This window comes from Rutilus rutilus, assembly GCF_951802725.1.
Source record: "Rutilus rutilus genome assembly, chromosome: 14".
Lineage (NCBI taxonomy): Eukaryota > Metazoa > Chordata > Actinopteri > Cypriniformes > Leuciscidae > Rutilus > Rutilus rutilus.
The window spans coordinates 29033305-29048966 of record NC_140219.1 but is presented as its reverse complement, the minus strand read 5'-3'; the positions used below and the strand labels follow the sequence as shown (position 1 = coordinate 29048966).

Here is a 15662-nt window from a genome sequence, read left to right as displayed (position 1 = left end):
TATACTGTACAAACTGTATATTCTATCTCCTTACACTAACCCTACCCCTAAACCTACCCATCACAGAAAACTTTCTGCATTTTTACAGTTTCAAAAAAATATAATGTAGTATGTTTATTAACCCATTTCCCTCATGGGTAATACTGGTCCCCACAATGGAGGTGATCTCAGGTTTTACTATCCTTGTGGGGACATTTGGTTCCCACAATGTAATATAAATCAAACACACACACACACAAACAAACAAACACAATCACACACACAAACACTCTCTGTCACAGACACAGATAAACACACACACACAAACACACTCTATCACAGACAAAAACACACTCTGACATTCTAAAAAAACACTCTCACACAAACACACAAAACCATTGATCCTACCATTTATTTGATTATTTGGTTTACACCGACCTCTTGCTGCATTTCTGAAACTTATTTTGATTTTAATTTCTGAAACTTATTTTGATTTCTGCATTTCCTTTGAATAATTCAGACAAACATTTCTGAAACTTATTTTGATTTCAGACAAACATTTCTGAAACTTATTTTGATTTTGATTTCTGCATTTCCTTTGAGTAGTTCAGAAAAATATTTCTGAAACTTATTTTGATTTCTGCATATTTGTATATTGTCCATTTTACTTGCAACAATGTTTTTGGACATCAATTCAATTGAATCTCTATGTTTGGTTACACCAAAATTTTGCTGACACTCTTCATGAAATGTTGTTTTAACCCAGCACTGGTTGTTTTGTTAGAATGCCATTTATTTACCTAGAAACAAGGTAAGAGCTTGTAAGATCTTCCTTTGTCCTTCCTTGACCCTCTATAGGAGTACTATTGGCGTGGTAATAAAAAATCAGGTAATTAATGAGACCAAATGTACCACTCACATTTGCTGACATGAACATGGTATTTTACATTGAACATGACATGATTTTGCTTTATTGCATTATGCGTTCCTATGCACTTCCTTACGACTGTAAGTTCATATGTGCTCAATCGTGAAGCGGACATTTAAGATGCTTTTCAGGTGTCTCACACAAAGCAGTGTGGATCAAAGGAGAACCCCTTCATCCACTGAGGTCTGCCCAGACCACGGTACCGCTGGAGGTGACAGGGTTGGTCAAGAAGGGACAGATCATCATCGTGGAGAAGGTGCCAGGGAAGCGGAAGTTTCCCCATGAAGGAATGACACATCCACTGAACAAGTCACAAAAGGTCCAGATTGACTCTATGAACTTTGCTCACGTCACAGGATTACAGGAAGAGAACCTGAACGCAATCATCCACCTGCTGGACTCAAGCTATACACCTGGTGAGAACAGGTGTTCTGCAGGTGAACAGAGCCCACTGAGCTTCTACAGATGCCAACATTGCAAAGACCATTTTTGTGCTACATCTTCAAGGATTATAACAAACGTCTTACTGTGACCCCGTAAGTGTTCATCATAATGTGACCCACGGGATCAAGGAGGGAAATCTGTAAGACTGAAAATACTGGTCGAGGCCCGGTCTATGGACCTCCCCCATGCGGCCTCACTTCCTCTCGGAAAACAACTAGGAACTCACACAAGAACATGGTTTAATGTGAATGTTTCATTGACTATGTTTTTGGTGTCATTTGAAATGTCTCAAAGTGAGTGGTATAGATATCTCATATCCAGATAGATAAAATAAAAGGTAATAAGGTTTATAGAAGTTTAGAGAAAACTGGTTCAGAGCCATTTGAGAGTGGTCTCCCCCATCCCCCATGTCACCTGCATTTGAGGGTGGTCGCCCCCATCCCCCATGTCACAAATCAAACAGGATAAAAGAAGGTGTTCGCCCTCTCTCTGGTCTCTTCTTTGCTGGACGTGAATGGAATAGGTGGTCTTTCTCTCTCTCTCTCTCTCTCTCTCTCTCTCTCTCTATTTCAGGTAGGCTACAAGCTGGGTAAGATTATTTGGTGTAACCAAAGTATAACCATGTTCTAGATATTTGAATTGATTGTGGAATTGATCTCTGATATCTGAAATATTAAATTGTTACATGTGATTTGACATTGTTCATTTAATGGTTAAAAGGAATAGTCATACATTCGCTCACTTTTCGTGAGGCACAGCTGTTATTAAAACCTTTCATTTATGGAGTCAGATGAAGTAACGAGTAAATACATATGATCAATGTATTACAAATTTAACCAACCAATACTTTGCATGAGTGAGGACAGAACACGTGGTAAAGTCCCCGTGTATTGGCGAACCGGCAATTGGACCAATATATCGGGCCTTACACAAACCAAATAAATACACTTTCATTTGCATGAATGAAAAATGAAGGCCAAATAAAAAATTTCACATGCATGCCTACATCCCGTTAACACAATCCCTAGTTGATCGATAAGATCACCCATTTCTGAGGTGGCCAGGGTCAAGAAGGTCAAGTTCTCCTTTAAGAGCATCACCTAATGTTAATGATTATTATTTATTTATTTAATCTATTGTTACTTCCAATTATTGACATAACCTTTATTGCAATAATGTTATTCAGCATTTAACGTATTTCTGAATTTCTAAGACACTAAACCTCATTCTCTGAACCAAATTCTCAATAGCCTAAACCAATTTGTCGAATAAATCACTCTTTCTGCAAAACCTTAAACAAGTTCAGGCAGTTAGACACCATTTGCAAATTTCATGCAGGTAAAAGTTAAACACAACACAGTTGTCATTGTTTACACACCAACTGTTTACACACATCAAACCAACTGTACAGAGTGCTCAGGTGACACAGGTGCACTGAATGTTGATATGAACGATAGATGGAAACAACCTGAAAAGGAGAGGGAGGGTATGTGTAAGAGGTGGTGGATGAGGAGGAAGAGGATGAGAAAGATGTAACGACTGAGACAAATCAGACACAATTATTTGTTATATGTAACAAATAATCTTTAAAACTCACTCTGGGATCTATGGTCCCATTCCCCCAACAAGGGCAAGAATAGTCTTGGTTACCGTGACTACGATCAGGTAAGTTGGTTTTATTGCTGTTAAAAATGTGGTCATGTGGTCAAGGCAGAGACCATAGGGAAGACAGAAACAGACCTCAAAACAGACTTTGCTGCATTCATTTATAGACAAACTGATCTATAAATGAACATGCATCCCAGAAAATTGTGTGAATGATTTACTGTCTTGTGTAGTGTCTTTTTTTTTGGTACTTTGGTACTTTGAAGATCGAAATGATTGTGTACATGATATGCCGATAGCTGCGCAACATATTAGTATTACAAGAATCTTTATTAGTTTCTTCATCAGAAACCAATCCAGCTGCATATGCAAATGAGCACGCTTAAAAGAAAGATTCACAAATCAACCACAGAGGAATTTTCCCTCTTGAAAATTCCACCATGTCGGCGCCAATGGCCTCGTGGTCAGTGCGCCGACATGTAGCGCCTTTGCGCTCGGGCGGCCCGAGTTCGAGTCCCGGCTCATGGACCTTTCCCGATCCCATCCCCCGTCTCTCTCCCACCTCGTTTCCTGTCATCTCTCTACTGTCCTGTCACAATAAAAGGAAAATCACCACAAAAAAAAAAAGAAGAAAATTCCACCATTCTCATTGGTCAAGCAAACCCAGAGAGGTGGGGCCTTTCTCAGGCTTTATGTGGGGGCCCCCACTGGGGCCCATGGGCCCTGGCAGGCCTTGACCACAGCCTGCTATGCCTTCACTCTCCCAACAGAGTCAGACTGTATTTTCTTCAATCCAACTCAGAAGAAAACTGCAACTTTACCATCACTGAATGGGCAACCATCAACTCTTCCGACTTCCTCACTCCTTGGTTGCCTACGTGGCCTCTCCGGCCCAGGGCCGGCAGGTCACAATCTGCATGTGCTCATGGAGAGAGAGAAAACCTTCAACCAGAACAGAGTCAAACAAACCACTCAAATTCACCAACTTCTCTTCATTCAACGGCGAAGAAATCGATTGAGACTCATGGAACCATTGAAATGTTTCCGCTGTAAAGGCCATGCAAGTAAACATTTAATGAGGTACTCTGAAAATGATAAGATCTTCTTCTCAAAAGAAGAAAAGTTCTTTTCATAGTTAAATGGATCTTTCCCATAGTTCCATTTCCTGCTTCCGGTTCCATTCTGTCACTCACCATTTTACCTATGCATGTATGTATGTGTTTAGTTTAGTTTGTGATTTAGTTAATAAAACTTGTGCGCAATACGTATTTGGTTCTGATTCTCTGCTTGCAACAAAGTTTACTTTACGATTTAGATTTTGACTACAGGCTCTTAGTAGTACTGTACAGTAAGAAAGACATTTCCCTCCCCCGGAAATGAATATTTCTTAGAATTAATAAACAATTAACGCTGAGTGTTCACGGGACGAACAGGTGGGTTGATTGTAATATTAATTTTACTACATTAAGTTAATTCTATTAACTGATCCAAATATTCATAATCAATTATCACAAGTTATGATTGATTATTAATATTTCTTTGAGCTAACTCGTTACAAAGATCAAGGTGTGGATAGTGTTGTCAAGGCTGGATCCATCACACCAGAGACGACATTGCCTGTGAGTCCTCAGGTCGGACCCAAGACGAAGACATCACGCTGAGGATGAATGAATCTCTCACTGACTTTGATTTTGCAGTTACACAACTCTTTTGAGTGTACTTTAACATACTTTAATTTAGAGTAAATAAAACAAAACAAAAAAACTTTTTGGCTACAGTATGCAAGTGCTGAATATATAGACACTATATAGTAATATTCAATACAAACTTGCAGTGCACACAGTATACAGTTTAATGACTTTACAACTGTAAGTTGCGATTACTATACGTTTATACATTGCAAAATTTGTTTACTGTTACAATTATTATTATTTTCTGTAACTGCATGCTTTGGATGCTGTATTCTTTTTTTTCTTTATGTAGTGTCTAATGAATGATCTGTGTTGTTTATATTTTGACTGTCTGAAAGCATTATTTGATTTTGAGCACAGATAAAATTATTTTGAGGCAATTGTTTGATTTTGCCAGAAGAGTCAGATGTTCTCTGAATGTAGTTTGAAGATTTGGTTTTGTTTAAGGTTTCGAGAAATGTTTTAGCAATTCAGAAAATCTCTAATTACTGTGCATTGGCAAATAATTTAAAAAGGCTGCATTACCTTCCATAGTAGGAACAATTCCTAAATGGTTATTATACTATTTGTTAAAATTAACCTATTGCCTGCACATTAGCCAAAAAAGCCTTTCAAATGACTAAATAAATATTGATACATATTTATAAAGAGTAATAACTCTCTAAACTATGTTTAATTCTCATTTATAAAAATGCTAAATGTTTGACTGCACAATTACTTACATGACTGCCAAGACAATACACTTACTGTAAAGATCGATTTAAATGCTGAAAGTATTTCATGTCAAGAAAATATATAATTGACACAAAAGCTAGTATGATGTGCAATATATTTCACACCTCAATCATGTCATACTTTGATTTTATTTGATGAAATTAAGAATATTCAGACATTTCAGCAAAGCAGTTAAGTCATACTAACTTCATCTTACACATTTATATATCCGGATCAAAATATCTATGTACTAGTCTTACAAATAGTGTAAAGAATAACAAAATGGTCTTCTCTAAAAATGTATGTTATTTAGACACATTGCAACTAAACAGAATTTTGGGAATCATCCCATTTTTTTAATATTTGCGCATTTATGTTTAGAGAGACCAAAGAAAAACAATACTTTTTTAGGTTAATCCTTTGTTTTTTACATTACAATTTTTGCACAATGTTGTTTTCTGCACATTTGCAATAAAAGGATGTTTAAATGGATAAAGAATGCTTAAATAACACATTTGCAGGGTTTAAAAAAAATGAAGTTTTGTAACTAAACTAATGCTAACCTTAAGGTTGCATAACCTTAATAAATTCCAAGATGTAATGTATTTTTTTTAACTAAAAAGTAGTCCCCTAGTTTACAATATATAACCCAGATTACATAAATATAAATCACAATAAAAATGAGGAAATATTACTTTTCTCCAATTTTGCTAAAAGAGAGCAAAGTAATATTTTTTCAAATTTATTAGTTTGTAATATTAAATTTAAATGTCAAAAAGTCCCAAAACATATTTGTATGACCTTTCAAATAAATTTAAAGTAGATACAAAATGAAGGCAATGACTTCATTTGTCAGTGTTCCCTCTATGCCTGAGTTCATACTGTATGTACTTCTACAAGCAATAATTACCCAATAAATTATGTACATACGAATGATGTCATTATATAACATGATGAAATATATTTTCAAATATTCGTCACTGTCCTTTTAATGGTTTTAAACACTATTTAAGAACTTGAATTCGTAAGATGTCTGGATGTTTTCTCTTCTGGGCAAGAGTCAAAACACTTTTCTTTCTTTTTTTTTAACGTAAACAAAATATAAAACATTTTCAATGCCCTCCATATTTATCAGAAGGTTTAACGTTTATCACTAGTCTGGCAAACCATAAAATAAAAAAAAATCTCTATCATTTACAGTATGTGCTGACTAAAATTGTACTGCGCTGGTAACAGACAGCATGCACTGTTGGTCAGACAGCATTTACTGTTAGGATAACTGCAGAGACTATTATTACAACTAAAGATCTGGGGCCTCATGTATAAAACCTTGCGTAGATTTCATCCTAAAAGTGTGTGCGCAAAATTCCCTTTATAAAACCCAGTCAGCGGAAGATTGTACGTACATGCACCTCCACCTCGAAATAACTATATGGAGCTAGTTTCACAATGCATAAAGTCACCTGCATATCATTACCATATGCATATCCCCATCCATGTGATACCATGTTTAACGGTACAAGACATTGGGAAAATATGAGATACAAACTATAAATGTGCAGTCAAATGACAGTATCCTTGTCTTGTTTTAGAATAAATATATCAAAATATCTGCAAAAGCTAAATTGTATAAAATAAGGCCTATTTTTCAGAGGTTTACAGTGAAGAGCTATTCTCTTTCTTTTTCACTGGCCAAACAGTATTTTTAATTGTTTTAAACAAATAAAATCAATGCAATTGTCCCTATAAAGGTAAACATATGTTTTAGAATGTTTATATATTTTTAATGGAAACAGACTGGCCTTATTTTTTGCAGTGTAAATACAACTGTCTGACTCTTCGACAAAACATTTTTAAAGTAAAACGTGCAAATCTTAGTTTTCTTCAAATACAATTGTATTTTCACAATGTTGGGAAGATCACAGTTGTTGTTATCATTAGGATACCGTCTAACTGCTCATGACATTGACAGAACACCTGCATGCAGCAGTGGTTGTACAGTGTTGTCATCGGACCCATTCAAACCGGCCAATGGACCGCTCTACCAGTGAACAAAAGTGTGCATCATTGATTATTGTTCTCGCTAGAAATATTTTCTCAGAACAAGAGTAATGGAATTTAGATTAAAGAGAAATTATCATGCGCCTAGCACTCTTCGCTGTCACTAAAACATGAAAATGTAGCATGCCACAGGAAAAGAGTTCAAAGCAGCACATCCACTACAAATATTTCTAAATACATAATTTTTGTTTAATTTCTGTATAATGACTATGTAATTTGAGTGCTTAACTCCATTAATGAGTGGAATATTTAAATGAAAGGTGTATGAAACGCATCAAAATGAAAACAGTTTATAATCATTCTGTTTACTTCATTACTTCGCTCTCTCCAGTAAAAGAATGCGTACGCACATATTTACGCTAAGTTTATTTTTTTATAAATCCTGTTATGTGCGTGGAAAATTACGTACACATTTCAATGCCTTTTTTTGTGCGCACGCAACGTTTATACATCAGGCCCCTGGTTGCCGAGAGATGTCTAGAACAGAGTAATTAAAGCTGCATTGGAAGAGGCTTAGAAGGAACACTGAATAATTCACTCTCGTCACATCAATACATCAACATCATCACAATGATCTTCCTCCTCTGTGACTTTAAGTGAAAGGACCTCCTCATTCAGGAAGAGGCCGCTCAATCTCTCTTTGCGAGCCTGTCTCTGCTCCTTCAGCTGGCGCTTGCGTAAAGCTTTCTGCTGCATCTTCCTCTGCTTGGAGCGTTTCTGTAAAAGATGATGATCACAGCATTATGTTTTTACTATTAAGAATAGCAAAGCATTTAAAGTTGGGATGCACCAATCCAGTGTCCTTTATGGGTCAATTAAGCTTCATCCACATAGGCAGAAACTTTGTCGCTTGCACAGTGATACAGTGAATTTCTATTGTTGGTTACCATAGACCAGGGTTGGTCTTAGATCAAGATCTTCTGGATTTCTAGAAACTTCCAGGCAAGTGTGTTTGCTGGAGTTGAACTCTGTTGGTCATTGGCCCTCCAGGAGCAGGATTGGAAACCCCTCACAGCACTGTTTACTCAATATTATTATTAAAATATTAACGGTTACTAATATGGTACATTTATTCTATACATCTTTCAATACATCTTTTGTATTGATATGGTTTTGGATGTAACAGATTTTCATAAGTTAATAGTCAATTTTACTGGCAAAGATTTGAACCTCACATACATACATATACATATATATATATATATACACATATATATATATAATTTATTTTTATTTTTAATTTATTTTTATATATTTATATATATATATATATATATATTTTTTTTTTTATATATATATATATATATAACTTAGAGGCTTATATATAACTTAGAGGCACTTAGAGGCTTTTGCATCTGAACTCTTCATTCATATATATATATATATATATATATATATATATATATATATATATATATATATATATATATATATATATATATATATATATATATATATATATATATATATATATATATGAAGAGTTCAGATGCAAAAGCCTCTAAGTGCCATCTGAAATTTTCTTCTAGAATGATAATTTTTATCAAGCTCATTTATTTAAGTTCAGTAATTTCACTTAAATGGCAATAATAGGTCATTTTCATTGCCATTTAAGTGAAATTACTGAACTTAAATATATGAGCTTCATAAAAATTATCATTCTAGAAGAAAATTTCAGATGGCACTTAGAGGCTTTTGCATCTGAACTTTTCATATATATATCTCCTGTATGCAGTCAGAAACATGTTTTATACAATTAAAAAACTGCAAACAGCAAGGATAAATTTTTCCTCCATTCTTCCATCACGAGGAAGTGTACTGTCTTCTCTCCTATTGGTTGTCGTTGGACACATCTGGTTGCCAGAGCCTGTGGTCGCTCATGGCACCGGATGATGTGAGCTCTCTATGAAATTTAAAGAGATTTAGTCTCTTTGGTTGTGGTGATTTAATCCAGTGATTGGCAATCAGCCAATCTTTCTTAGTTCACCAAAAAAATTTAATTCTCTCATTTACTAAACCTCATGAAATTCCAGATATATGACTTTCTTTCTTCAGATGAACACAAAGATTTTCAGATAAATAACCATCACTGTGAATCCACAAGTGAATGAGTGCAAAAATGTTCCGCCAACTGTCTCACGTGTATTCATGAGGTTCGAATTTATGCTGTCTCTCAACATGACGCAAACAAGCTGTGAAGCTAATTCGAAAAGTAAATAAAGCAGAAGTGCAGAGGAATGTACATAAACCATACACTGTTTACAAAACAGTCAGGAAATCTGTGCTTCTGTATTTTTATCCACACTTTTAGCATGAAAATCATGAGAAAAATCACAACACCCATTCACCCAAAACGTTCATATAAAGCGTTTGTGTCTCTTCAGAAGAGTTTTAAAGCAACAGAGTTTTGGGTGAACAGACTTTCAATGGAGGGACAGAAATCTCTAAATTATGGCAATTTTTGATGTAATAATCATACTAACATTATAAGTGTACAGAAAACATTATAAAACAATAAAACAATGCAGTTCATGACCCCTTAAAGACTTGCAGTGTAAACACAGCCATAGTCACCGATCAATAAGGAAACTAAACACCGTATTAAAAACAAAGGGATGTAAAACTTTTAAAAAAGACCATTTGTGTAAATTCAGTTTTTGTTTTGTCTTGTGGAATATGTGTAAATATTTGTTACATGAAACAGGGAAGTAAAAAAAAATTGTGAATATCAGGGACGTATTAAAAAATACATCACTATAGTAACTGTTACTTAGTTCGTACAGTGAATGATTTGTCAGACTGATTCAATCTGTATGTTTTTTTTTTCATTCAAGAGAAATGACTTAACCCTTAATCACTGTTTGGGGTCAAAATGACCCCAATGGACTTTACCTTCATTTTTTTAAAAGTGTTACCTTCATTCTGACCCCAAAAACCCTAAAGTGTTGTCCTTTTTTAACAGTGATTAAGGGTTAAGAGAGACATTTCCTTGTGAATCAGATTACACTGGCTGCACTGTATGTTTGTATTAAGACATTCTTGATGTCTTGAAGTAAATGAGTGCTGAAAGTACCTTAGAGTCTCGTATTCGCTCTGCAGCGGTGGCCAGGTTTCCATCGCTGTGTGCACGGCTGATGCTTGTGGAGGAATTGGACCCTGTGGAAGTGGTGCTACTGCTGGCACTGCTTACTATGCTGACATTACTGCTGCTGTGAGCACTCACACCACTGGTGCTGCCATTGCTCGCCATGCTCCTCTTCCAGCCATCACGTGTAATGCTGGGACGCTGCCGTGGACTGTGCTCACGGATGTAGCTCCTCACCTAAATTAACAATAGAAATCTGAATGTTTTTTAGAGTTTTACTGACCAACACATCTCAGATTAACCTGCAACAATTTTATGCACATCATATGAAACTAACCTACTTTTATGAGATAATAACTGCTGAAATACACACTACAGGACTTTTTCGCAATTTTTGCTCCAATTGCAGTCTGGACGAGTCAACGTTAGTTGCTGAAAGTCAGATAGTCAGCAGTTTAAGCTGTCAGAGTTGACATATTATTGTCATTTGTCATGCATCTCCTAGCAATGAGGTACGTTTCTGCGCGAGTTTGTGGTGTTTGGAACATCAAATTCAAGAGCGAATTTGTAAATTTGTGACTTCATTTCTATAGTGGAAAGAAAAAATGTCCAGTGTCAGGAGACACGTGCCTTAGTTCGATTTACTCTTGTTGATGCCGCTGAAGCAGTGAATGTACTGTTTGAATCTCTCGCTGAATCCGTTTGGAATGTTTGTATCTCCAGCTGAAGCAGTGTTTGGGATTTTTTAATGTTTGAATCTGACGGGTTGGGGCGGAGCTTTGGAGTGCCGAATTTGTAAGTCTGTGCCTCCCGTTTGCCCTTAGAATCGTCAGACCCTGAGGCCCCTGAGTAAAAGTATTGTGCTAACTAACTTTTAATTAACTAACTACACTAAAACCTTATAGGTTTCATTCCACTCCTAATTCCAATTTACAACTACTAGAAGTATATCCAACTTGACCTGCATGTGTAAAGCACAGGGTTGCCAACTTTGGCTGTCTGGCTAGAGTGAGATTTTGATGACATGGGCTGAATCAATGACATGCCCCTATTTGAGGTTTTAAGGATCCAACCATTCATTTTTATTTTGTCTTAATGCAAATGACCCAAATAATTAAGTCTAATGTTGTACTTGATGCACTTTTTACAGTAGTCAACATTTGAAGTGGATCAAAACGTTTCAAAGTTATACATGAATTTTGAACAATACCCGTTCTTGTCTTAGGACAACTTGATGAACTTTTTTTGATCCACTTCAAATGTTGACTACTGTAGAAACTGTACCTGTTAACTTTACCTACCATATACGCTAGTTAGCTAATATTACCAGCCAATCAGATTTCTTACTAATATATTTTAAAAATACTACATTTCTTTTTGTATGCTCTACATTGTGTGGAAAAACGATGTAGAATAGGCCTGTACATTATATAAAAATGTTGTACGCAATATAAGCTAATTTGTCCACAGTTGTAAAGCAGAAAGATCACTTAAAGATAATAAGGACAAACATAGGGAATATAAATTAGCAGGTCAGAGGTAGAATGTTCTATAAGAACACACATTCAGTTCCCTTGAATACGTTTCTGTCATTTATTATTCCAGTAGGCTAATGTAAAGGTCTCTGTATTAAGACAGAGTTAAAATTTATGGAAAATAGCTGAAAATATACACGCTGCTGCTGCTATCTGTTCCACTTAAACTGCTTTTTTTCTCTCCTTCCTGGGGAGATGTGTGTGTGCAGATTTATTTATTTTTTTCCAACTGTTGTGATTCACAATCTAAACCAATTATGTTTATCATTAGGAAGGTGTGTGAGGTGGCGAGCAAAGTAGCATAGGGTAAGAATCTCTCTCAGAAGGTAAGGGATTTTTTTTTTTTCTACAACGATTTTGCTCGACTGATTTGTATGATCTGTATGTGAAATTTGAGTGTTTGGTATCTAGTCTTTGCCTTGTTGTGCCTATATAATCGAACCAACATGTTTGTATATAGTTACAAATTCGCTATAGTAATTGACCCAGATGCTGGCTTTGGGTCAAGCGGTTTAAAGGATAATATTTCAAGGTTTAAAGGATTTATTATTAAATATTGTGCTTGAATTTTTCCATTGGCTCTGTGTCAGTTTATTTTTACTTTCCATTTTCTTTTCTTGTTTACCAATTGGTCCCTTTTGTATGTTAAGTTTTTGTTTTGATACTTCATGCATAAATCCAAATTTTATTACCAATAGAATCTAACATGATGCGATTTTGACACTTCACAAAATGGATTTTTTTTGGGGGGGGGGTTATATCACTAATACAGTATAACTCCACCCACCTCAAACGTGAATGAAGTGCTGCACACATTTTGGAGATTGTCTCTGCTTGTTTGCAGTGCAAGGGTAAAAAAAAGAACTGGTTCTTTGATTAAGTACATTGTTTTCTTATTAAAACATGATGTTTGCAAAGGCTAATGTTTTATGTATTTGAGGAGTGGAGAAGAATGTCTGAGTCTGGTATTTGACATCTAGTCATAGCACAATACAGCTTGTGCATAACCCTTCATCTTTTATAACACAAGATTTTGGAAAAATGTATAAAACGAAAGGAAAAACTGAGAGACCACATAGCTACAATAAACTTTGTAACCTGTTGATGAAAATCTAATGCATTGCACTTGCTGCCTCAGATGAGTCCGTCCTAATGACTGACAAAACACACATTTGCGGGTGAAATACCTCCTAATGTGGCTTTATTATATTATTAACATTTTACCAAAATCAAGCTCACATGAAGCTTTTCACTGATTTCAAAACACACTACGCTGGATATTGGTAAACTGTCACTTCCTGACTTCTCTCTGTGTGGTATTGTCCTTAAGTATGTGAGCCATTCATTTTCACTTAAATGTAACGCTTTAACATTTGGTAACATATCCTCGGAAATAACATTAGCGGGGGCATTTCACTCACATTGGATGAGTCAGCGTCACATTTGCATAGACCGTACAATTTTAATTTATGATTGGTTGACTGACAAATTAAAATATTAAAAAAGAATGATAAAATAATGATATTAACCGGTTAATGGTCATTTCAAATAAGTTTTTGTTTCGAACGATTACAGTTGATTCCATTTTCGTTTATGTTCCTTTTAAAAAGTTTCCGTTTTTTGTTTTCGTTCCTTGAACAGGTTCAGAGCCCTTCAAACAATGTGGGTATTTAACTGGTAAACTGTTTTTAATTACTTATTTTAGAATGTTTTTAATGAAATAAAGATTGATCTTCTTGTGAAACAAACATTTTGTATTGAGTTTGGAAGTCACGTCTCTGTCTCTAAATCTAAAAAGAAACGGCAGGGTTCTCCATATTACTCTGACCATTTTGTTGTTGGATGTTTATTTGTTGTTATGTAATATGAACTATTTTACATCATCACATCATTGAACACATCCACATGTCAAAAGCAAATGCAGTGCTGCCAACTATTTTCAAAGGAAAGTAGCTAAAGCCTGCCTGTCACTAGACGGCATCGTGTGTCAATTAGCATATTCGTGACGTCATCACGTCGTACTTGCATTCTGCCTAATGTCTCTTCCCCTTCGAGGGAACTCAACGGCTTACGCTATGAAGACCATCCCATGGGACCTGGTGTCTGAGGCACGTGTACCAACTAGCCACTCATGGCCGATGCAGTGATGTTGTCACAAGGTGTTCTCCAACGTATAAAAAGGGCACCAGAAAACACATCATTAGTTGATGATATGTCATATGTCTTAAGGCAGCAGCTTATGTGTGTGCTGTGTGAAGATTGCAGTGTGTTTCAAGTAAGAGATTGTCAGAGATCAGAGTTATGACAGGCAGACAGTTTAAACGCTGTGTGGCATCAGGTCAGGCGGCACTGTGTGTTATCAGGTCAGGCGGCACTGTGTGTTAGGCTCCCTAATAATATAGCCTACTCGGAAGTAGAGCTGGACAGATGTTCCAGATGACTATCTATGATAGTTATATTCTCTTCTCTTTCACCTTCTCCAGGTATCTGGGTATTATGTAAGGTTATGCTCCTTCCTTCCCACTACTCCAGTTACGTATATGCAATTTATGTAATTGTGGCTGGGAGCTCTGCTTTAAGGGGTCTTGACTCTCCTTAAGCGTGACTCAGACTAGTTGTGATTCCAATCCGAGCATAGAAGCTTCAGGACTTTCCTAACATCATCTAGTTTACTGGTAGCGATGTGCCAAGGTGTTTTACCGCTCGCCGACTGACACACAATTGGCTCTGAGCTTTTGAATTTCAGTGCCTATGGTTTTAGATTACTTGTAACCTCAAGCAGGCACTAGCGTCAGTTGATGGGGCATTAAATTCCCTAGTAACGGAACGTCTGGGTTACGACTGTAATCATGGTTCCAGTCTGAGCAGCCGCGTCATGTTGTCATGCTTCAGGCGTGCACGCATCTAACTTCAGACATTTGAAACTGTTTTTACATCATCACTGTCGGCCGTGAGTGGCTAGACATTTTCTTTCCTAATCGGTGCTCACATACTGTATTTTTAAATAATATAGCTGAATGTCCAATAAAGCTGTTCTCATTTACATATTTTCTGTCAGATAACAAAACGAGTATGATATAGTGAATGCCTGAATATGTGTGAGTGTAATACAGTTTAAAGTTTATTATTGTGTTTAAATATGTACAATGTACAGTTTCTAAATAAATTATCTAATTTCTAGCCAAAGTTACTAAGATTTGTCCAAAGAGTTGCTAGGCACTTTTTGGAAAAAAGTCACGAAAGGGGTCTGAAAAGTCGCTTAATCTAAGTTGGCAAAACAGAGCAACTAGAACCCATAATAATCAGTGATGCTGCTTTTTAGTTCAATCATGAGAATGTTGTATTAATTTGTTCACGATTGAACTAAAATGAAGAAACAAATAAGTAAACTGTGGCCACCATAACTAAAACTACAGAACTAAATGAAGGAACAAAATGGTTTTTTTTCTGCAATCTCTGCCGACTGCACCCGTCAGGCTAAGTCCACTGGCAAGGTAAGCTGTTTTGTAGAAGTCTATGCATATAGGAGGCAAAAGCAGAAAATGTATTTGCACTATGGTGTAAATAGACATTTCATATATATATTGTAAATGCAGCCGGTTTTTTTTATTTATTTTGAA

At 35.9% G+C, this 15662-nt stretch overlaps 1 protein-coding gene across 1 annotated transcript in view; it reads right to left on the bottom strand.

Annotated features, from left to right (window-relative positions):
* Window positions 1-5491: 5491 nt before the first annotated feature.
* Window positions 5492-15662, bottom strand: part of fam199x (family with sequence similarity 199, X-linked) — a 36318-nt gene continuing 26147 nt past the window's right edge. The window contains exons 6-7 of the mRNA XM_084430938.1: window positions 10496-10744; window positions 5492-8139 (exon numbers count right to left, since the gene is read on the bottom strand). Coding sequence (XP_084287064.1) covers window positions 7966-8139; window positions 10496-10744 — 423 coding nt within the window. The 3' untranslated portion in view covers window positions 5492-7965. The remainder of the gene's footprint in view (window positions 8140-10495; window positions 10745-15662) is intronic.